The sequence below is a fragment of the Oncorhynchus nerka genome, linkage group LG26 (assembly GCF_034236695.1).
Source record: "Oncorhynchus nerka isolate Pitt River linkage group LG26, Oner_Uvic_2.0, whole genome shotgun sequence".
NCBI lineage: Eukaryota > Metazoa > Chordata > Actinopteri > Salmoniformes > Salmonidae > Oncorhynchus > Oncorhynchus nerka.
The window spans coordinates 34,227,940-34,251,477 of record NC_088421.1 but is presented as its reverse complement, the minus strand read 5'-3'; the positions used below and the strand labels follow the sequence as shown (position 1 = coordinate 34,251,477).

The 23,538-nt window shown below is 43.6% G+C and overlaps 1 protein-coding gene across 7 annotated transcripts in view; it reads right to left on the bottom strand.

The window, feature by feature from the left end:
• Positions 1 to 23,538, bottom strand: part of LOC115127490 (septin-9-like) — a 197,642-nt gene that overhangs the window by 32,854 nt on the left and 141,250 nt on the right. For all 7 annotated transcript variants that reach the window (XM_065010505.1, XM_065010508.1, XM_065010506.1 and 4 more), the window contains one exon: positions 9,480 to 9,695. In XM_065010505.1, coding sequence (XP_064866577.1) covers positions 9,480 to 9,695 — 216 coding nt within the window. The remainder of the gene's footprint in view (positions 1 to 9,479; positions 9,696 to 23,538) is intronic.

Below are 23,538 nucleotides of genomic sequence, written 5' to 3'. Positions count from 1 at the left end.
AAATGAGTTGCAAAATGAATAGGAAATATAGTCAAGACGTTAACAAGGTTATAAATAATGATTTTTAATTGATATAATAATTGTGTCCTTCAAAATGGAGTGATAGCCTTCCTTCTTCAAGATCCCTTTTACCCTGTACAAATCTCCCACTTTATCACCACCAGAGCACCCCAGACCATCTCATTGCCTCCACCATGCTTGACAGATGGCGTCAAGCACTCATCTAGCATCTTTTCATTTTTTCTGCGTCTCATTAATGTTCTTTGTGATCAGAACACCACAAACTTAGATTTGTCTGTTCATAACAACTTTTTCCAATCTTCCTCTGTCCAGTGTCTGTGTTCTTTTGCCAATCTTAATATTTTATTGGCCAGTCTGAGATATGGCTTTTTCTTTGCAACTCTTTTTATTATTATTATTTTTTCCACTTTTATTTAACCAGGTAGGCTAGTTGAGAACAAGTTCTCATTTACAACTGCGACCTGGCCAAGATAAAGCAAAGCAGTGTGAACAGACAACAACACAACAACAACAATTAACAAGTCAATAACACAGTAGAAAAAAAAAGAAAAAAAAGAGTATATACATTGTGTGCAAAAGGCATGAGGAGGTAGGCGAATAATTACAATTTAGCAGATTAACACTGGAGTGATAAATGATCAGATGGTCGTGTACAGGTAGAGATACTGGTGTGCAAAAGAGCAGAAAAGTAAATAAATATAAACAGTATGGGGATGAGGTAGGTAAATTGGGTGGGCTATTTACTGATGGACTATGTACAGCTGCAGCGATCGGTTAGCTGCTCAGATAGCAGATGTTTGAAGTTGGTGAGGGAGATAAAAGTCTCCAACTTCAGCGATTTTTGCAATTCGTTCCAGTCACAGGCAGCAGAGTACTGGAACGGAAGGCGGCCAAATAAGGTGTTGGCTTTAGGGATGATCAGTGAGATACACCTGCTGGAGCGCGTGCTACGGGTGGGTGTTGCCATCGTGACCAGTGAACTGAGATAAGGCGGAGATTTACCTAGCATGGACTTGTAGATGACCTGGAGCCAGTGGGTCTGGCGACGAATATGTAGCGAGGGCCACCCGACTAGAGCATACAGGTCGCAGTGGTGGGTGATATAAGGTGCTTTAGTAACAAAACGGATGGCACTGTGATAAACTGCATCCAGTTTGCTGAGTAGAGTATTGGAAGCTATTTTGTAGATGACATCGCCAAAGTCGAGGATCGGTAGGATAGTCAGTTTTACTAGGGTAAGTTTGGCGGCGTGAGTGAAGGAGGCTTTGTTGCGGAATAGACTGCCGACTCTAGATTTGATTTTAGATTGGAGATGTTTGATATGAGTCTGGAAGGGGAGTTTACAGTCTAGCCAGACACCTAGGTACTTATAGATGTCCACATATTCTAGGTTGGCACCATCCAGGGTGGTGATGCTAGTCGGGCGTGCGGGTGCAGGCAGCGAACGGTTGAAAAGCATGCATTTGGTTTTACTAGCGTTTAAGAGCAGTTGGAGGCCACGGAAGGAGTGTTGTACAGCATTGGAGCTCGTTTGGAGGTTAGATAGCACAGTTGTCCAAGGAAGGGCCAGAAGTATACAGAATGGTGTTGTCTGCGTAGAGGTGGATCAGGGAATCGCCCGCAGCAAGAGCAACATCATTGATATATACAGAGAAAAGAGTCGGCCGGAGAATTGAACCCTGTGGCACCCCCATAGAGACTGCCAGAGGACCGGACAACATGCCCTCCGATTTGACACACTGAACTCTGTCTGCAAAGTAGTTGGTGAACCAGGCAAGGCAGTCATTAGAAAAACCGAGGCTACTGAGTCTGCCGATAAGAATATGGTGATTGACAGAGTCGAAAGCCTTGGCCAGGTCGATGAAGACGGCTGCACAGTACTGTCTTTTATCAATGGCAGTTATGATATCGTTTAGTACCTTGAGCATGGCTGAGGTGCACCCGTGACCGGCTCGGAAACCAGATTGCACAGCGGAGAAGGTACGGTGGGATTCGAGATGGTCAGTGATCTGTTTGTTGACTTGGCTTTCGAAGACCTTAGATAGGCAAGGCAGGATGGATATAGGTCTGTAACAGTTTGGGTCCAGGGTGTCTCCCCCTTTGAAGAGGGGGATGACTGCGGCAGCTTTCCAATCCTTGGGGATCTCAGACGATATGAAAGAGAGGTTGAACTGGCTGGTAATAGGGGTTGCGACAATGGCGGCGGATAGTTTCAGAAATAGAGGGTCCAGATTGTCAAGCCCAGCTGATTTGTACGGGTCCAGGTTTTGCAGCTCTTTCAGAACATCTGCTATCTGGATTTGGGTAAAGGAGAAGTTGGAGAGGCTTGGGCAAAGGCCAGCATCCCGGAGCGCCTCTTCACTGTTGATGTTGAGACTGGTGTTTTGCAGGTACTATTTAATGAAGCTGCCAGTTGAGGATTTGTGAGGCGTCCGTTACCCAAACTAGACACTCTAAAGCACTTGTCCTCTTGCTCAGTTATGCACCGGGGCCTCCCACTCCTCTTTTTATTCTGGTTAGAGCCAGTTTGCGCTGTTCTGTGAAGGGAGTCATACACAGCGTTGAACGAGATCTTCAGTTTCTTGGCAATTTCTCGCATGGAATAGCCTTAATTTCTCAGAACAAGAATAGACTGACAAGTTTCAGAAGAAAGGTCTTTATTTCTGGCCATTTTGAGCCTGTAATCAAACCCACAAATGCTGATGCTCCAGATACTCAACTAGTCTAAAGAAGGCCAGTTTTATTGCTTCTTTAATCAGAACAACAGTTTTCAGCTGTGCTAACATAATTGCAAAAGGGTTTTAATGATCAATTAGCCTTTTAAAATGATAAACTTGGATTAGCTAATACAACGTGCCATTGGATCACAGGAGTGATGGTTGTTGATAATGGGCCTCTGTACGCCTATGTAGATATTCCATTACAAATCAGCCGTTTCCAGCTACAATAGTCATTTACAACATTAATAATGTCTACACTGTATTTCTGATCAATTTGTCTTTGCTGCTTTTTTTTCTAAAACAAGGACATTTCTAAGTGACTAAACTTTTGAACGGTAGAACACACACACACACACACACACACACAGAGCTGGAGTCGGAAGTTAAAACAAGTCATTAAAACTTGTTTTTCAACCACTCCACAAATTTCTTGTTAAACTATAGTTTTGGAAAGTCGGTTAGGACATCTACTTTGTGCATGACACAAGTCATTTTGCCAACAATTGTTTACAGTATCACAATTCCAGTGGGTCAGAAGTTTACATGCACTAAGTTGACTGTGCCTTTAAAACCTCTTGCTCCTACCTGGCATGCAGGCGTCCCATCTAGAGCTCTGGAAATGCAAATGCGCTACGCTAAATGCTAATAGTATTAGTTAAAACTCAAACGTTCATTAAAATACACATGCAGGGTATTGAATTAAAGCTACACTCGTTGTGAATCCAGGCAACAAGTCAGATTTTTAAAATGCTTTTCGGCGAAAGCATGAGAAGCTATTATCTGATAGCATATAACACCACAAAAGACCCGCAGGGGACGTAAACAAAATAATTAGCATATTCGGCGCTACACATTACCTTTGACCATCTTCTTTGTTGGCACTCCTAGATGTCCCATAATCACTATTGGGTCTTTTTTCCGATTAAATCGGTCCATATATAGCCTAGATATCGTTCTATGTAGACTGTGTGATAAACAAAAAAAAAAAGTGTTTCATAACGTAACGTCATTTTTTAAAATTCAAAAAGTCGACGATAAACTTTCACAAAACACTTCGAAATACTTTTGTAATGCAACTTTAGGTATTAGTAAACGTTAATAAGCGATCAAATTAATCACAAGACGAAGTATATTCTATAGCTGTCCGTCTGGAAAAATGTCCGGGTAGAAACTCAACCAAAATATCCGGTCCGAGACCTGAAGAACTGCTCTGCCTTGCATCTGTTTGACCAAGAAACAAATAGTAGGCAAATGACAAGACTCTAGACACCGTGTGGAAGCTGTAGGTACTGCAACCTCAGCCCCATTAATTGTGGTTCACCTTTATCAATGGGTTCAAGTCGCGCAGGGATATATTTTTCCATTTTCAGTGATCAGATTTTCCTGCGCTTTCCGATGAAACGCACGTTATGTTATAGCCACAGCCGTGATTTAACCAGTTTTATAAACGTCTGAGTGTTTTCTATCCACACATACTAATCATATGCATATACTATATTCCTGGCATGAGTAGCAGGGCGCTGAAATGTTGCGCGATTTTTAACAGAATGTTCGAAAAATTAGGGGGTAGAAGGAATTAAACAGATTGGAAAATTCCAGAAAATGTCATGGCTTTAGAAGCATCTGATTAACATAATTTGAGTCAATTGGAGGTGTACCTGTGGATGTATTTCAAGGCCTACCTTCAAACTCAGTGCCTCTTTGCTTGACATCATGAGAAAATCAAAAGGAAATCAGCCAAGACCTCAGAAAATAAATTGTAGACCTCCACAAGTCTGGTTCATCCTTGGGAGCAATTTCCAAGCGCCTGAAGGTACCACGTTCATCTGTACAAACAATAGTACGCAAGTATAAACACCATGGGACCACGCAGCCATCATACTGCTCAGGAAGGACAGGCGTTCTGTCTCCTAGAGATGAATGTACTTTGGTTAGAAAAGTGCAAACAATCCCAGAACAGCAGCAAAGCACCTCGTGAAGATGTTGGAGGAAACAGGTACAAAAGTATCTATATCCACAGTAAAAATTAGTCCTACATCGACATAACCTGAAAGGCCGCTCAGCAAGGAAGAAGCAACTGCTCCAAAGCCGCCATAAAAAAGCCAGACTACGGTTTGCAACTGCACATGGGGACAAAGAACGTGCTTTTTGGAGAAATGTCCTCTGGTCTGATGAAACAAAAATAGAACTGTTTGGCCATAATGACAATTGTTATGTTTGGAGGAAAAGGGGGAGGAAGCACGGGGGTGGCAGCATCATGTTGTGAGGGTGCTTTGCTGCAGGAGGGACCGGTGCACTTCACAAAATAGATGGCATCATGAGGCAGGAAAATTACATGGATATATTGAAGCAACATCTCAAGACATAAGTCAGGAAGTTAAAGCTTGGTCGCAAATGGGTCTTCCAAATGGACAATGACCCCAAGCATAATATATATACACATACACACACACACACACACACACACACACGGTGGCGTAGCCTACAGTCAGCCCTGAGCTGAATGGGTGGCAGGTTGCCGAGCTCTGTATCCAGGACACCAGGGCCGACCACAGGGGAATGTGAGAGGAATGTGGATTTGTCGGTAGACTCCACATCACAGAGAGAGAGAACAGACACTAACCCTGGGCACTGCCTCACCCCTCAACCCCCTCATGACCCCACCCACACACCCACTCACCCACTTCCAGTACAGAAAAGTAGTTCTTCAGCCATGTAGATGTGTCCCACTCAGTGGAACTACTGTATACTGACCTTTATACTGACACACCACTATACAGTATAGAGGATTATTATGAGACAGTTCTATATAGGACACACCACTATACAGTATGGAGGATTATTATGAGACCGTTCTATATAGGACACACCACTATACAGTATAGAGGATTATTATGAGACAGTTCTATATAGGACACACCACTATACAGTATGGAGGATTATTATGAGACAGTTCTATATAGGACACACCACTATACAGTATGGAGGATTATTATGAGACAGTTCTATAGGGACACACCACTATACAGTATAGAGGATTATTATGAGACAGTTCTATATAGGACACACCACTATACAGTATGGAGGATTATTATGAGACAGTTCTATATAGGACACACCACTATACAGTATGGAGGATTATTATGAGACCGTTCTATATAGGACACACCACTATACAGTATGGAGGATTATTATGAGACAGTTCTATATAGGACACACCACTATACAGTATGGAGGATTATTATGAGACAGTTCTATATAGGACACACCAGACAGTATGGAGGATTATTATGATTCTATATAGGACACACCACTATACAGATGACAGTTCTATATAGGACACACCACTATACAGTATGGAGGATTATTTCTTCATGGACACACCACTATACAGATTGGTTATTGAGGAGACAGTTCTATATAGGACACACCACTATACAGTATGGAAGATTATTATGAGACAGTTCTATATAGGACACACCACTATACAGTATGGAGGATTATGATGAGACATGAATGATGTGAGAGGAGTGTAGTGTACTTTTCTTTTCCTTTCTATATATCCTCTGTATAATACACACTGAACAAAAATCAAACATTTTCCATTCGCACAAAAAAGCTTATTTCTCTCAAATTTTGTGCACAAATTTGTTTACATCCCTGTTTGTGAGAATTTCTCCTTTACCAAGATAATTCATCCACCTGAAAGGTGTGGCATATCAAAGAAGCTGATTAAAAAGCATGATCATTACACATGTGCACCTTGTGCTGGGGACAACAAAAGGCCACTATAAAATGTGCAGTTTTGTCACACAACACAATGCCACAGATGTCTCAAGTTGAGGGGAGCGTGCAATTGGCCTGCTGACTGCAGGAATGTTCACCAGAGCTGTTGCCAGAGAATTGAATTTTAATTTCTCTACCATAAGCTGCAACTGATGTCATTTTTGAGAATTTGGCAATACGTTCAACCGGTCTCACAACCACAGACCACAAGTAACCACGCCAGCCCAGAACCTCCACATCCGGCTTCTTCACCTGCGGGATTGGTGCTGAGGAGTATTTCTGTCAGTAATAAAGCCCTTTTGTGGAGAAAAACTCATTCTGATTGGCTGGGGCTGGCTCCCCAGTGAGTGGGCCTGGCTACCAAGTGAGTGGGCCTACGCCCCCCAAGGCCCAACCATGGCTGTGCCCCTGCCCAGTCGTGAAATCCATAGATTAGGGCCTATTGAATTTATTTCAATTGACTGATCTCCTTATATGAACTGTAACTCAGTAAAATCGTAGAAATTGTTGCATTTATATTTTTGTTCAGTACACTTATTATATACCAGAGTAATCTGTAGCAGAGAAATTCAAACATTAACCTAATGTCCTGTATTCTGTCTCCTTCCCTACAGCTCTGTTCTCACAGGCAGACTTAAATGACAAATTACACCTGAGTGCACATTAACACTGCAGGAGACTAAGTGGTCGTTTTGGATTTTCTTTTCCATGGATGAGTCTGCATCCTCCTTCCTTGAAGTACCCCTGTAGGCTGTAGTGTGAGCCGTTTTATCCACGGAAGGAAAGAACCCACAGAGCAGACTGCTAGTCGCGACATCATCAAATGGAGACGTGGTGTGGAGACAGCATGGCAGAGGGGTTTTATAGGGGCTGGTCTCTGGTGAAGGAAGGAGTGTGTGTTGTAAAAATATATCCTTTTAAAAAGGAGCCTTCACACACTGATGAGGGAGTGTCAGTATGGTGGGAGTGTCAAAAGGCTGTGTGTGTGTGTGTGTGTGTGTGTGGGGGGGTAAATGTGTGTGAGTGAAAATGAGAGCGTTCTTAATTAGAGAGATCCTCTTGTTAAATTAGAGATATATCCTCCTTGAATAACCCAGGAGAGGATAACATTAACTCAGCCTCCCCTCCGTAAACACAGCCTGGTCCCTATCACACACCACCACCTTCTGGCCTGTGTTTCTTCAGGCTGGATAACATTAACTCAGCCTCTCACCGTAAACACAGCCTGGTCCCTATCACACACCACCACCTTCTGGCCTGTGTTTCTTCAGGCTGGATAACATTAACTCAGCCTCTCACCGTAAACACAGCCTGGTCCCTATCACACACCACCACCTTCTGGCCTGTGTTTCTTCAGGCTGGATAACATTAACTCAGCCTCCCCTCCGTAAACACAGCCTGGTCCCTATCACACACCACCACCTTCTGGCCTGTGTTTCTTCAGGCTGGATAACATTAACTCAGCTGTTTGTGTGGGTGTGTTCTCTCACCGTAAACACAGCCTGGTCCCTATCAACACACCACCACCTTCTGGCCTGTGTTTCTTCAGGCTGGATAACATTAACTCAGCCTCTCACCGTAAACACAGCCTGGTCCCTATCACACACCACCACCTTCTGGCCTGTGTTTCTTCAGGCTGGATAACAGCAGACCAGGATCTTGAGCTCATTTGATATAAATGATCATATACAGTACACATGCATTCGTCTCTCACCAAAACCACTACCATGATTTTGTGTGTGTGTGTGTGTGTGTGTGTGTGTGTGTGTGTGTGTGTGTGTATGGCATTTGCATCGCTTGCTCGTTGGGGTTTTTGGCTGGGTATTTGTAAAGCACAGCTGACGTAAAAAGGGCTTTATAAAATAAATGTGATTGATTGAATTTGATCTGTTTGTGTGGGTGTTCTCTCTCTCATGTTAACTCACCCACTACCATGATGTTGATCTGTTTGTGTGGGTGTGTTCTCTCTCTCCATGTTAACTCACCCACTACCATGATGTTGATCTGTTTGTGTTCTCTCTCTCCATGTTAACTCACCCACTACCATGATGTTGATCTGTTTGTGTGGGTCTCTCTGTTAACTCACATGTTAACTCACCCACTACCATGATGTTGATCTGTTTGTGTGGGTGTGTTCTCTCTCTCCATGTTAACTCACCCACTACCATGATGTTGATCTGTTTGTGTGGGTGTGTTCTCTCTCTCCATGTTAACTCACCCACTACCATGATGTTGATCTGTTTGTGTGGGTGTGTTAACTCTCCATGATGTTGATCTTCTCCATGTTAACTCACCCACTACCATGATGTTGATCTGTTTGTGTGGGTGTGTTCTCTCTCTCCATGTTAACTCACCCACTACCATGATGTTGATCTGTTTGTGTGGGTGTGTTCTCTCTCTCCATGTTAACTCACCCACTACCATGATGTTGATCTGTTTGTGTGGGTGTGTTCTCTCTCTCCATGTTAACTCACCCACTACCATGATGTTGATCTGTTTGTGTGGGTGTGTTCTCTCTCTCCATGTTAACTCACCCACTACCATGATGTTGATCTGTTTGTGTGGGTGTGTTCTCTCTCTCCATGTTAACTCACCCACTACCATGATGTTGATCTGTTTGTGTGGGTGTGTTCTCTCTCTCCATGTTAACTCACCCACTACCATGATGTTGATCTGTTTGTGTGGGTGTGTTCTCTCTCTTCATGTTAACTCACCCACTACCATGATGTTGATCTGTTTGTGTGGGTGTGTTCTCTCTTCATGTTAACTCACCCACTACCATGATGTTGATCTGTTTGTGTGGGTGTGTTCTCTCTCTCCATGTTAACTCACCCACTACCATGATGTTGATCTGTTTGTGTGGGTGTGTTCTCTCTCTCCATGTTAACTCACCCACTACCATGATGTTGATCTGTTTGTGTGGGTGTGTTCTCTCTCTCCATGTTAACTCACCCACTACCATGATGTTGAGCTCGAAGCCCTGTTTCATGGCCTTCCTCCGCATCTGTTCCAGGATGGCATCGATGCCCACATAGCTGAAGTCCCCCATGCCAGGACCTGGCACAGTCTTCTCCACCTGGCACGCTGCGGGCACCACCGGGGGTGGCATCATCATCTCGGGCACGGCCACCTCAGACATGGCTCTACTGCTGTAGCTGGTAGTGACCTCTGAGGAGAGAAGAGAGAGGGAGAGAGAAATACATGTCAGTACAAGTGGATAAACCATTTATTTCCTCTCGTGTGATCATGTATATTTGAAACATACTGGACACATTACATGAGATTCCTACTGTGAAATAAAGAAAATAATTTAAAGTAGCAAGATAACAAAAACCTTACACATTCAAGTAACCAACGTATACAGTTAGTATACTACACTAAACATATAGCAGAACCATATTGCTGTGTCATCAGAAACAAGTGAAGGAGTTGGAAGGATGGTTTTCTACACAGCTGTGAGGAGTTAGTTACTAGCTAGACCTGGACCACACGCGAGCCTGAACAAATATCCATACATTAGGACCAAACATGGGCCAAAGCCCTGCTAATACTAACAGACAGCTGAGCACCCCAGGACTACTACCTGTGGTGTGTGTGTGTGTTGGAGCTGGGGAGACAGTGGAAAAGTTGACGAGGTGTAGACTAGCGGACCATAAACTAAGGAAATGTAAAGAACCCCCCCACATATCACTACCTGTTATTACTGAACCAACCGTGTTTCAGCTCCACCCGGGGCCTTCTGAAGTACTGAACCAACTGTGTTTCAGCACCACCCAGAGCCTTCTGAAGTACTGAACCAACCGTGTTTCAGCACCACCCGGGACCTTCTGAAGTACTGAACCAACCGTGTTTCAGCACCACCCAGAGCCTTCTGAAGTACTGAACCAACCGTGTTTCAGCACCACCCAGAGCCTTCTGAAGTACTGAACCAACCGTGTTTCAGCACCACCCAGAGCCTTCTGAAGTACTGAACCAACTGTGTTTCAGCACCACCCAGAGCCTTCTGAAGTACTGAACCAACTGTGTTTCAGCTCCACCCGGGGCCTTCTGAAGTACTGAACCAACCGTGTTTCAGCTCCACCCGGGGCCTTCTGAAGTACTGAACCAACCGTGTTTCAGCACCACCCAGAGCCTTCTGAAGTACTGAACCAACCGTGTTTCAGCTCCACCCGGGGCCTTCTGAAGTACTGAACCAACCGTGTTTCAGCACCACCCAGAGCCTTCTGCAGTCACACACTTACTCAACAGTCATATTGAAGTAAACAGTCTCTACTGAGGGTTAGATACACAGTACATGTTTGTCTGACCACCGCAGGACTCATATACATTCATAGAATAATATTCTGTAGAGTTACAGGAGTTACAGGAGGACCTCCCTGCAGATTCTAACTCAAGTTAACTATGTATGCTGGGTGGTGTCTGATCACCAGGCATATTGTTTAATATGGTGTGTCCTGCTGATGATGAGAGTGAAAACCTGAAACCTGACCTACTCACAACTCTGGAATCAACAGTGCTATTAAGGATGACACACACACACACACACACACACACACACACACACACACAAGGAGGACAGTCAGCTCCTCTCTTGGAGCCACAAGGGCAGGCTGCCAAGAATTTTACAGCCATCAAGATTCCATCCCCCCTCCCTCCAGCTAGTTACAACTCCGATAACAACAACACTGAAGAGAGAAACTCAGGAAAATCCCAGAGTTCACTGTAAAGACTACTACACTAGGTTCTGGTAGGAAGATAATAGGCTGGTATATCTTGTTCACAGAACACTTGATACCAGTCCGTTTTCAAAAGAAAAATCTTGTGAATTGAGTATGATGTCAAAGTAAATGTTTCTATAGAAACGGGCAGAGTTCGAGACACACCTAGCCTATAGGGAACTAGCTCCAACTGGCCTCCACACCACTTCCCCATCCTGGTCCAGACACCAGTCACCCTCTCCTCTAGTAGTTTCCACTGCAACAGGTACAGAATAATACTGATCAACATGTCACTATTGTAACTTCCAATACCTGGCTCTACCCTGCGCTTACTGTTCTTGACTGGCATATAGGAGGGTGGTTGGTCATAGATAGATCTGGTGACCAGAATGTTCGTGCTTCAGCCAACTCTTCTGTCATGTGTGTTGTCATGGCATACAGTAGAAGAGAGGATGACTGAGGAGTTGGCTGAAGCACAAACAGACCTGGTTACCAGGCTATCTACAGTACAGGGTTTTTCTTTATTTGGACTATTTTCTACATTGTAGAATAATAGTGAAGACATCAAAACTATGAAATACCACATACGGAATCATGTAGTAACCAAAAAAGTGTTTAACATATCAAAATATATTTGAGATTCTTCAAAGTAGCCACCCTTTGCTTTGATGACAGCTTTGCGCACTCTGGGCACTCTCAACCAGGAACCAATTCTTCACCTGGAATGCTTTTCCAACAGTCTTGAAGGAGTTCCCAAATGCTGAGCACTTCTTGGCTGCTTTTCCTTCACTCCGTGGTCCAACCCACTCCAAACCATCTCAATTGGGTTGAGGTCGGGTGATTGTGGAGGCCAGGTCATCTGATGCAGCACTCCATCACTCCCCTTCTTGGTCAAATAGCACGTACACAGCCTGGAGGTGTGTTTTGGGTTATTGTCCTGTTGAAAACCAAATGATAGTCCCACTAAGCGCAAACCAGATGGGGTAGCTACTCTGCCTCTCACAAAGACACGGCGGTTGGAACCAAAAATCTAAAATTTGGACTGACCAAAGGACAGATTTCCACTGGTCTAAAGTCTATTGCTCGTGTTTCTTGGCCCAAGCAAGTCTCTTCTTCTTATTGGTGTCCTTTAGTAGTGGTTTCTTTGCAGCAATTCGACCATGAAGGCCTGATTCACCCAGTCTCTTCTGAACAGTTGACAATGAGTTATGTCTGTTACTTGAACTCTGTGAAGCATTTATTTGGGCTGAGGCTGGTAACTCTTATGAACTTATCCTCTGTAGCAGAGGTAACTCTGGGTCTTCCTTTCCTGTGGTGGTCCTCATGAGAGCCAGTTTCATCATAGCGCCTGATGGTTTTTGCGACTGCACTTAAAGAAACATTCAAAGTTCTTGACATTTTCCGGATAGACTGACCTTCATGTCAAAGTAATGATGGACTGTCGTTTCTCTTTGCTTATTTGAGCGGTTCTTGCCATAATATGGACTTGGTCTTTTACCAAATAGGGCCATCTTCTGTATACCACCTATACCTTGTCACAACACAACTGATTGGCTCAAACACATTAAGGAAAGAAATTCCACAAAATAACTTAAGGCACGCCTGTTAATTGAAATGCATTCCAGGTGACTACCTCATGAAGCTGGTTGTGAGAATGCCAAGAGTGTGCAAAGCTGTCATCAAGGCAAAGGGTGGCTACTTTGAAGAATCTCAAATATTAAATATTTGTTTAACACTTTTTTGGTTACAACATTATTGTGTTATTTCATAGTTTTGATGTCTTCACTATTATTCTACAATGCAGAAAATAGTCAAACAAAGACAAACCCTTGAATGAGTAGGTGTGTCCAAACTGTTGACTGGTATTATATATCCAGCTAACCTCACATGCCAGTCACGTACTGTAAACAGAGTTACTTACAAAAGGCTCTGACTGATTGAGTGAGGTGAAGTGCAATGGCTCATCTCCATGGTTACAGAGGACACTGCAGTGTCCATCCCTGTTCCCTTTGGGAGAGTCACTGGGAGGATCATACATGTACCCTTCCCCTCAGTGCAGCACCCATCCCATCTGACATGTACCTGTCTGTTCCCTCTACAGTCACTGCAGCACCCTTTGGGAGGATGGGCCATCATGTACCTGTCTGTTCCCTCTACAGGGGACACTGCAGCACCCCTTTGGGAGGATGGGCCATACATGTACCTGTCTGTTCCCTCTACAGGGGACACTGCAGCACCCCTTTGGGAGGATGGGCCATACATGTACCTGTCTGTTCCCTCTACAGGGGACACTGCAGCACCCCTTTGGGAGGATGGGCCATACATGTACCTGTCTGTTCCCTCTACAGGGGACACTGCAGCACCCCTTTGGGAGGATGGGCCATACATGACTGCAGCTGGGAGGATGGGCCATACATGTACCTACAGGGGACACTGCAGCACCCCTTTGGGAGGATGGGCCATACATGTACCTGTCTGTTCCCTCTACAGGGGACACTGCAGCACCCCTTTGGGAGGAGGGTCATACATGACCTGGATCATGCAGCACCCCTTTGGGAGGATGGGTCATACATGTACTGTCTGTTCCCTCTACAGGGGACACTGCAGCACCCCTTTGGGAGGATGGGCCATACATGTACCTGTCTGTTCCTCTACAGGGGACACTGCAGCACCCCTTTGGGAGGATGGGCCATACATGTACCTGTCTGTTCCCTCTACAGGGGACACTGCAGCACCCTTTGGGAGGATGGGCCATACATGTACCTGTCTGTTCCCTCTAACTGCAGCACCCCTTTGGGAGGATGGGTCATACATGTACCTGTCTGTTCCCTCTACAGGGGACACTGCAGCACCCCTTTGGGAGGATGGGCCATACATGTACCTGTCTGTTCCCTCTACAGGGGACACTGCAGCACCCCTTTGGGAGGATGGGCCATACATGTACCTGTCTGTTCCCTCTACAGGGGACACTGCAGCACTGGGAGCACATGTACCTGTCTGTTCCCTCTACAGGGGACACTGCAGCACCCCTTTGGGAGGATGGGCCATACATGTACCTGTCTGTTCCCTCTACAGGGGACACTGCAGCACCCCTTTGGGAGGATGGGCCATACATGTACCTGTCTGTTCCCTCTACAGGGGACACTGCAGCACCCCTTTGGGAGGATGGGCCATACATGCCTGTCTGTTTTGGGAGGATGGGCCCATCTACACCCTTTGGGAGGATGGGTCATACATGTACCTGTCTGTTCCCTCTACAGGGGACACTGCAGCACCCCTTTGGGAGGATGGGCCATACATGTACCTGTCTGTTCCCTCTACAGGGGACACTGCAGCACCCCTTTGGGAGGATGGGCCATACATGTACCTGTCTGTCTGTGCAGCACCCTTTGGGAGGATGGGCCATACATGTACCTGTCTGTTCCCTCTACAGGGGACACTGCAGCACCCCTTTGGGAGGATGGGCCATACATGTACCTGTCTGTTCCCTCTACAGGGAGCCAGAGAGCTGGGTACGTCTTGGCTGTGTTTGGGTCTGTTTAACAAGAAGTAAATAGAAACACACACTAATCTCCCATTCCTGGTTGTTAAGAAACGTCTAGTTTGGAGGGTAGAGGGTGACACTATAGGAACGATGCAGGGATTAGGGCTGGGACCATACCAGTATCACGATTCAAAGGAGTCTAACAACCCTAGCTTTGTACGTTGACAGCTCATGAACCCGATGACACTAGGTACACTACCAACCAACAGCACATACAAGAGGGCCAGACAACCTTTCTGTCTGACTACACTGCTAAAACGTTGTGCAACTTTGTGAAGTAAATGTAGCCTTTGTTTAACCACGATCAAATCCCTAGAGGTTAAAACCCCTCTTCAAGGAGACCTGGAAATGAAGTAAACTAACTCTAAAAACTCGATAGCAGGGGTATTCAACTCTTACCCTATGACGTCCGGTGCCTGCTGGTTTTCTGTTCTACCTGATAATTAAATGCACACACCTGGTGTTCCAGGTCTAAATCAGTCCCTGGTTAGAGGGGAACAATGAAAAAAAAACAGTGAAACTGGCTTCCAGGTCCAGAGTTGAGTTTGAGCGCTCTACAGTATGTCAGCCAATATGTCTTGCCAAAGTGCATAACATGGAACTGATTGGATGTCGTTATTGTTATTCAGGGATGCCTTGGCCTGCTGTGCAGCGCCGAAACATAGGTGTCTGAGTGCTTTTTGGAAAATGACCCTATAAATCTGAAATGACCCTTGACCCTTTCATTAGTTAGAACGTCTGGTTGGCCATTTCACCTAAACAGCTGGGAGACATTAGCAGCACATTATCACACGGGGACAGAAGGACCAGTTAACCAGACAAGAAAAGCAGAGGAATGTGTGTGTCTCAACTTTACAAACTGGTCATCCATTGAGTATGGTTCCAGTCGGTTTCCCAGAATGTGGACAACATCGACATTATCACTGTGTTTGCTAGCTGACAACAAAACCACCTTCAGGATAAAACCAAACATAATAAGCCACAAACTGTCAGCCAAGCAGATTGTAGATATGAGTCCAAGTGAAGACGATCCTGTTTCATCTCTACCTCTCTAATTATAAAATGGTTATGAACAGTCTATGTAGTTATAAAGCATTATGCATGGCACATGAAGCTTTATGTGATTGTAATGCATTATAAACAGGGCATTCGTAGGGAGAGTTATCAGTGTTTCAGAGTAGAACAGATGTCAGTTGAATAGTAACAGTCAGCAGCAATCAGTGAGACCATAAGGTTCACTGTGGAGGCAATATGTTGTCATGGATGGATCCCTCTAATTATCATTCCCTGGAATTGAGTGGATTACATTACATAGGCTACATCCCTCTTTTGAATGGGATGTGCAGTCTTTGGGATGTGCAGTCTTTGGGATGGCAGTCTTTCGGATGGCAGTCTTTCGGATGGCAGTCTTTCGGATGGCAGTCTTTCGGATGGCAGTCTTTCCCGAGTGGCGCAGCAGTCTAAGGCACTGTGTCTCAGTGCCAGAGGCATCACTACAGACACCCTGGTTCGAATCCAGGTTGTATCACAACCGGCCGTGATTGTGAATCCCAAAGGGCGGCGCACAATTGGACCAGCGTCGTCTGGGTTTGGCCGGGGTAGGCCATCATTGTAAATAAGAATTTGTTCTTAACTGACTTGCCTAGATAAATAAAGGTTAAATTTAAAATAAAACATGTTAACCAGATGGCCTGACTCACTGTGGTTATTAAAGATCCCATGGCACTGCAAAGAGGAGAGGACATGTCATTAAAATGCCTTCATTTAGGTGACACTCATTGTAAGAGTAAGGGTGTTAACCCTGATGTCATGGCTACATTCCCAACCTGGCCCTCATCATTTTATCATGGAAAGGGAGATACCTAGTCAGTTGTACAACTGAAATGTGTCTTCTCCATTTATGGGCATCTAATCATCCCCAGATTCCAACTCCAGTGGGCTCTCCTATCCCTTGAAACTCTTCAACCAGGTTGTTGCTGTGAAAGGGTGTGTCAACCTCAAATTAAATAGAGATTCCCTTCATTTCAATATGAAATTGGCATGAAACATGCATTTCGTAAGAATCCACAGAAAAATACTTTTAGAATTCCCACAAAAAAATAAAAATACTTTTCCAGATTTACTGGAATTGTTGTGCTCCTGGTTTCAATGATGGCCCATAAAGAATGTTGTTTTGTCTGTCATTGCAGAGTATGCAGTTGCTTTGCTCTGTAAATAAAGACAGAAGTCCCAATACCAGAGACAGGAGAGGAATAGACAGGAGAAGAGCGGAGGGAACTGAATAGATGTGATTCACTCTCTCCATGCATAGCTTGGGGCATTCCCACTTAACAGCCAGATAACTACAAACAGATATTTGACACCTGTCCTACACTGTCTATAATCTAGCCCTGCATCTACTGCACATTGTGTCTTCAGGAGGGAGAGCATTTTGTAAAACAGGGAAGAACTACATTACCTAAACTAGTCCAGTAAGTGCAAACACTAATTATTTCAGTTTTTAAACCCAATGTGATATGTTCACCATTTGTCAGATGATGTTAATCAAAAGGTTAGGGCTGCGGTTAGTTGATATGTTATTTGGGACAATGCAAATGAAGTGCTGACTATGCAAATGAAGTTATATGTTTATGACATCATTCCTCCCCTAACTGATATGACATGGGGGGAGGAGGGGGGTCAAGTTCATAAGCACTACAACTAGAACACTTCCAACCTCACTGTGCTGGTCACAAGCCTTTTTATGAGTGTACTTTTTCTCCACATTCCGAGACCCATGAGAGAGAACAAGAGAAAGACAGAGGGATCCATAAAGAGGGCAGAAGATAGACGCCAGTCGAACTAAGGCTTTATGGTAATAGCCAGAGTGAGTAGCCATCTCTCAGTCTACATGTTCACAATGACATTTTGTCCATAAGCTCCTTTCTAAAGCAAATTGAATACGCTACTCCAAACTATTATTAATCAAGAAATCAGAAAACAGACTTCCTCTAACAGTCAAAAGTCCAACTAGTTGTGACGAGTCCTGGTTTCATTCTTCCTATGAATCTCAGGTCAAGAACCTGGGAGGAAAGAGAGGAAAGAGGGGAAGAGATGACAATGCATGTGAAGAATAAAAGAAAGCCTGGCATCATCAACACTGCATATGAGCCATCAGATCCTGGGACACAGAAGCCATTGTCAAGTACAGTGCACACATGATGAGTCACCGTCATATGACAGAGCCAGTAAGACCAGGCATTACTCTGCATTATGGTACAAATACCCCCTAGCCAGACCCAAAGAGAAGCCCCAAAATGAACTGGGGAAGTGTTGTGCTTATATGCGGGTGTGTTTGTGTAGCCAAGCCCGTTTCCCAGGGTCCTCTCCATTTCTGGTCTCCTGAGAATGTGGCCTACGACCCCGCAGGGCTGTGAAAGCAGATGTTGTCACCTGATGCTGGGGATATGTACTGCTGTGTGTGTGTGTAGAGTTGTTTACCAAACACATCTGTATGCCCAATACATGACACAATCTCAGACACTCATTTAAAAATGTATGGACAATAAAACATAAAACGACGAAGAGAGCATGTTCTAACACTCCAACATATTTTCAAGGTGTAATCGTCTTCAGATTGTAACAATGTGCATCGACCTGATAAAACCTACATCAAAACATGTAACTTGACAAACGGCACCCCATACCTACCACAGACTCCCAGTGATAGAGTGTTTCACAGAGGGATGTTAGACAGACAGAGGGGTTGAGGGGTTCATTCAGTCATGCTGCAGTGCTGTTATCTGTCTCATTATCTGACCTGTCACTGTTTCTGACAGAAAACAGACAACGCAAGGACCCCTAACTGCCTACACAATACAGGGACATTATCTACCTGTGTAACATCAACACACATCGACACAGAGTCAGGTCAGATATGCAGCATAGTCTGGTGAAAGTATGCATAGGACCATTTCCTCATTATGTTGAGCAGGATCTTTTTACACCAACTGTAGATTCCTCCTGCGACACCACCTCTTAGCCTGTTCCCAGATCAGTATGTGCTGTATAGCTAACTACTATGGCCATTGTCATGCCAATCATGTTTGACTATGGGAGTTAGCAAGACAGCTTCAAATGGAAGTGAAAGAGTCCACTTCAGAATTAGAATCTTTAAATTTTCAGTTAAGACGCGTCTTTAGCCTGAACCTACACAATTGTAACCTGCCTGACTGTTTACCATTCTGTTACCATTTTGTTTCTGCCTTTTCTGCCTAGTTACCATTCTGTTTCCACCTAGTTACCATTCTGTTTCTGCCTTTTCTGCCTAGTTACCATTCTGTTTCCACCTAGTTACCATTCTGTTTCTGCCTTTTCTGCCTAGTTACCATTCTGTTTCCACCTAGTTACCATTCTGTTTCTGCCTTTTCTGCCTAGTTACCATTCTGTTACCACTTAGTTACCATTCTGTTTCTGCCTTTTCTGCCTAGTTACCATTCTGTTTCCACCTAGTTACCATTCTGTTTCTGCCTTTTCTGCCTAGTTACCATTCTGTTTCCACCTAGTTACCATTCTGTTTCTGCCTTTTCTGCCTAGTTACCATTCTGTTTCTGCCTCAGTCATCATTAGACTAATGTTAATTGTATCAAGGTCCATCTAATGATATTATCTATGAGCCTTCTTCAGAGAAGCTAAGAGAACGAGCCATTAGCCAGCAGCATTAACTGTGTTGACTGTGTTAACAACCCTCCAGACAAACTTCAACACCATTACAACTCTCCTTCCGTGGCCTCCAACTGCTCTTAAATGCAGGGAAAACTAAATGCATGCTCTTCAACCGATCCCTGCCCGCAGAATCGGCTTCCTATATCGCAACAAAGCATCCTTCACTCATGCTGCCAAACATACCCTCGTAAAACTGACCATCCTACCGATCCTCGACTTCGGTGATGTCATCTCACTGGTCACCCCCAAAGCCAATTCCTCCTTTGGTCGTCTTTCCTTCCAGTTCTATGCTGCCAATGACTGGAACGAACTGCACAAATCTCTGAAGTTGGAGACTCAAATCTCCCTCACTAGCTTTAAGCAGCACCTGTCAAAGCAGCTCACAGATCACTGCACCTGTACATAGCCCATCTGTAAACAGCCCATCTATCTACCTACCTCATCCCCATACTGTATTTATTTATTTATCTTGCTCCTTTGGACCCCAGGATCTCTACTTCCACATTAATCTTCTCCACATCTACCATTCCAGTGTTTAATTGCTATATTGTAATTACTTCTCCACCATGGCCTATTTATTGCCTCAACTCCCTTATCTTACCTCATTTGCACTCACTGTATATAGACTTTTTGTTGTCTTTTTTCTACTGTATTATTGACTATGTTTTGTTTATTCCATGTGTAACTCTGTGTTGTTTTATGTGTTGAACTGCTTTTGCTTTATCTTGGCCAGGTCACAAGTTGCAAATGAGAACTTGTTCTCAACTAGCCTACCTGGTTAAATAAAGGTGAACAAAATAAAAAATAATTAGCAGTAGCCTATTACAGGTCATGCTACTGCCGGTTGTTTGTTTTGCTGAGGTCATAGTGTATCAGTGTGGAATTGTTCTCTGACAGCTAGTGTTGGGGCGCAGGGTTCCAGAATCTGACCTCTCTGCCCGAGTCACTGGTACGACTACAGAGAGAAATAACCACAGGGAGAGAATTAGGGAGAGGACTGCTTTCAACGGCGTTGTGCTAAAACACCTTAGCAACCCAAATCATGCAGCTTGGTGTATTATGACACGTTACCTCTGGACTGGACTTTTACTTCCATCACTGATCAACACGTGTTGTCATGGCTCTCTTGTCCCTCCGCAGACATATGGTGAGCAATATGTTTGGAACACGGAATCAGAATTCAATCGCAATACATACTGAATGGAGAGAATCGCAATACGTACTGAATGGAGAGAATCGCAATACGTACTGAATGGAGAGAATCGGAATACATACTGAATGGAGAGAATCGGAATACGTACTGAATGGAGAGAATCGGAATACGTACTGAATGGAGAGAATCGGAATACGTACTGAATGGAGAGAATCGGAATACATACTGAATGGAGAGAATCGGAATACATACTGAATGGAGAGAATCGCAATACGTACTGAATGGAGAGAATCGGAATACATAAATACGAATACTGAATGGAGAGAATCGGAATACATACTGAATGGAGAGAATCGGAATACATACTGAATGGAGAGAATCGGAATACATACTGAATGGAGAGAATCGGAATACATACTGAATGGAGAGAATCGGAATACATACTGAATGGAGAGAATCGGAATACATACTGAATGGAGAGAATCGGAATACATACTGAATGGAGAGAATCGGAATAGATATTGTATTGGCACATACGTTTCATGATAATATCGTGTCGCGAGGTCCCTGGCAATTCCCAGCCCTAGTATGTGTTATGGAGGTGATGTCATTTTGTCATTGACATGAAGTCAACGGTGAATAAATAAGGCTTCAGACAGATGTCATCTAGATGTGTTACATGGATCTCATGACAGTCTGGTCAGAGTAAAGTGACACTGGGAAGATGTCAATACCAGTCAAAGTGACGTTGGTACTACATGTCTACAGACACTCAGTCTCTCAGTGTGAGGACCTCTACACATCCACTGTGCTGTTGATCATTCCTTTAATACAGTGGGTCCTAGTCAACACACACACACACACAGCAGTTCATCATTCCATCAGCACAGTGATCAACAGTAGACCCCAATCTATCCGTCACTGCAGACAGAAAGAGATGACCGACCCCTCAACTCTCCCTAAACCTGCTATTCTGCACCCCTCCTTAATCCACATCAAATCCCTTCTACCCCTCCCTATACACATACATATATCCCAGAAGTACTAGAGCTGGGAGATATAGACAAAAATCCATATCACGCTACATTTACTGAATTATCCCGATAATGCTAAATTCATAACAATGTGCATCAGTTACTTGTTTATATTGGCCTTTAAACTACTACTATTTTTAAATGTTGTAGATATCAATTGTCCGGTTAGAAATCGCCCATATTTGTTGACATAATTCATTTCAAAACGTCACATTCCTCTAGTAAAGGCTATTTATAGCTGTAATATGCCCTCGATAAATGGTTGGTTGGGTCGGTATCAGTAATGTTAGATGTATCGTCCTTGTTTGATGAAATACACACCAGTCTGCACCCCTTCCCTTCTTCCTTCCTTCCACTGTCCTTCACTGGAACTAAAACCACAGACATCCTTATCTCATACATACCATTTCAGAACTAAAATCACAGACCTCATTATCACATACATACCATTTCAGAACTAACACCACAGACCTCATTATCTCATACATACCATTTCAGAACTAAAACCACAGACATCATTATCTCACACATATCATTTCAGAACTAAAACCACCGACCTCATCTCATACATACCATTTCAGAACTAAAACCACAGACCTCATTATCTCATACATACAATTTCAGAACTAAAACCACTGACCTCATCATCTCATAATACCATTTCAGAACTAAAACCACAGACCTCATCTCATACATACCATTTCAGAACTAAAACCACAGACCTCATTATCTCATACATACCATTTCAGAACTAAAACCACTGACCTCATTATCTCATACATACCATTTCAGAACTAAAACCACTGACTTCATTATCTCATACATACCATTTCAGAACTAAAACCACTGACCTCATACATACCATTTCAGAACTAAAACCACTGACCTCATTATCTCATACATACCATTTCAGAACTAAAACCACAGACCTCATCTCATACATACCATTTCAGAACTAAAACCACTGACCTCATACATACCATTTCAGAACTAAAACCACAGACATCATTATCTCACACATACCATTTCAGAACTAAAACCACTGACCTCATTATCCCATACATACCATTTCAGAACTAAAACCACTGACCTCATACATACCATTTCAGAACTAAAACCACTGACCTCATTATCTCATACATACCATTTCAGAACTAAAACCACGGACCTCATCATCTCATAATACCATTTCAGAACTAAAACCACAGACCTCATCATCTCATACATACCATTTCAGAACTAAAACCACTGACCTCATACATACCATTTCAGAACTAAAACCACTGACCTCATACATACCATTTCAGAACTAAAACCACTGACCTCATTATCTCATACATACCATTTCAGAACTAAAACCACAGACCTCATCTCATACATACCATTTCAGAACTAAAACCACAGACCTCATACATACCATTTCAGAACTAAAACCACTGACCTCATTATCTCATACATACCATTTCAGAACTAAAACCACAGACCTCATCTCATACATACCATTTCAGAACTAAAACCACTGACCTCATACATACCATTTCAGAACTAAAACCACAGACATCATTATCTCACACATACCATTTCAGAACTAAAACCACTGACCTCATTATCTCATACATACCATTTCAGAACTAAAACCACTGACCTCATACATACCATTTCAGAACTAAAACCACTGACCTCATACATACCATTTCAGAACTAAAACCACTGACCTCATTATCTCATACATACCATTTCAGAACTAAAACCACAGACCTCATCATCTCATAATACCATTTCAGAACTAAAACCACTGACCTCATACATACCATTTCAGAACTAAAACCACTGACCTCATACATACCATTTCAGAACT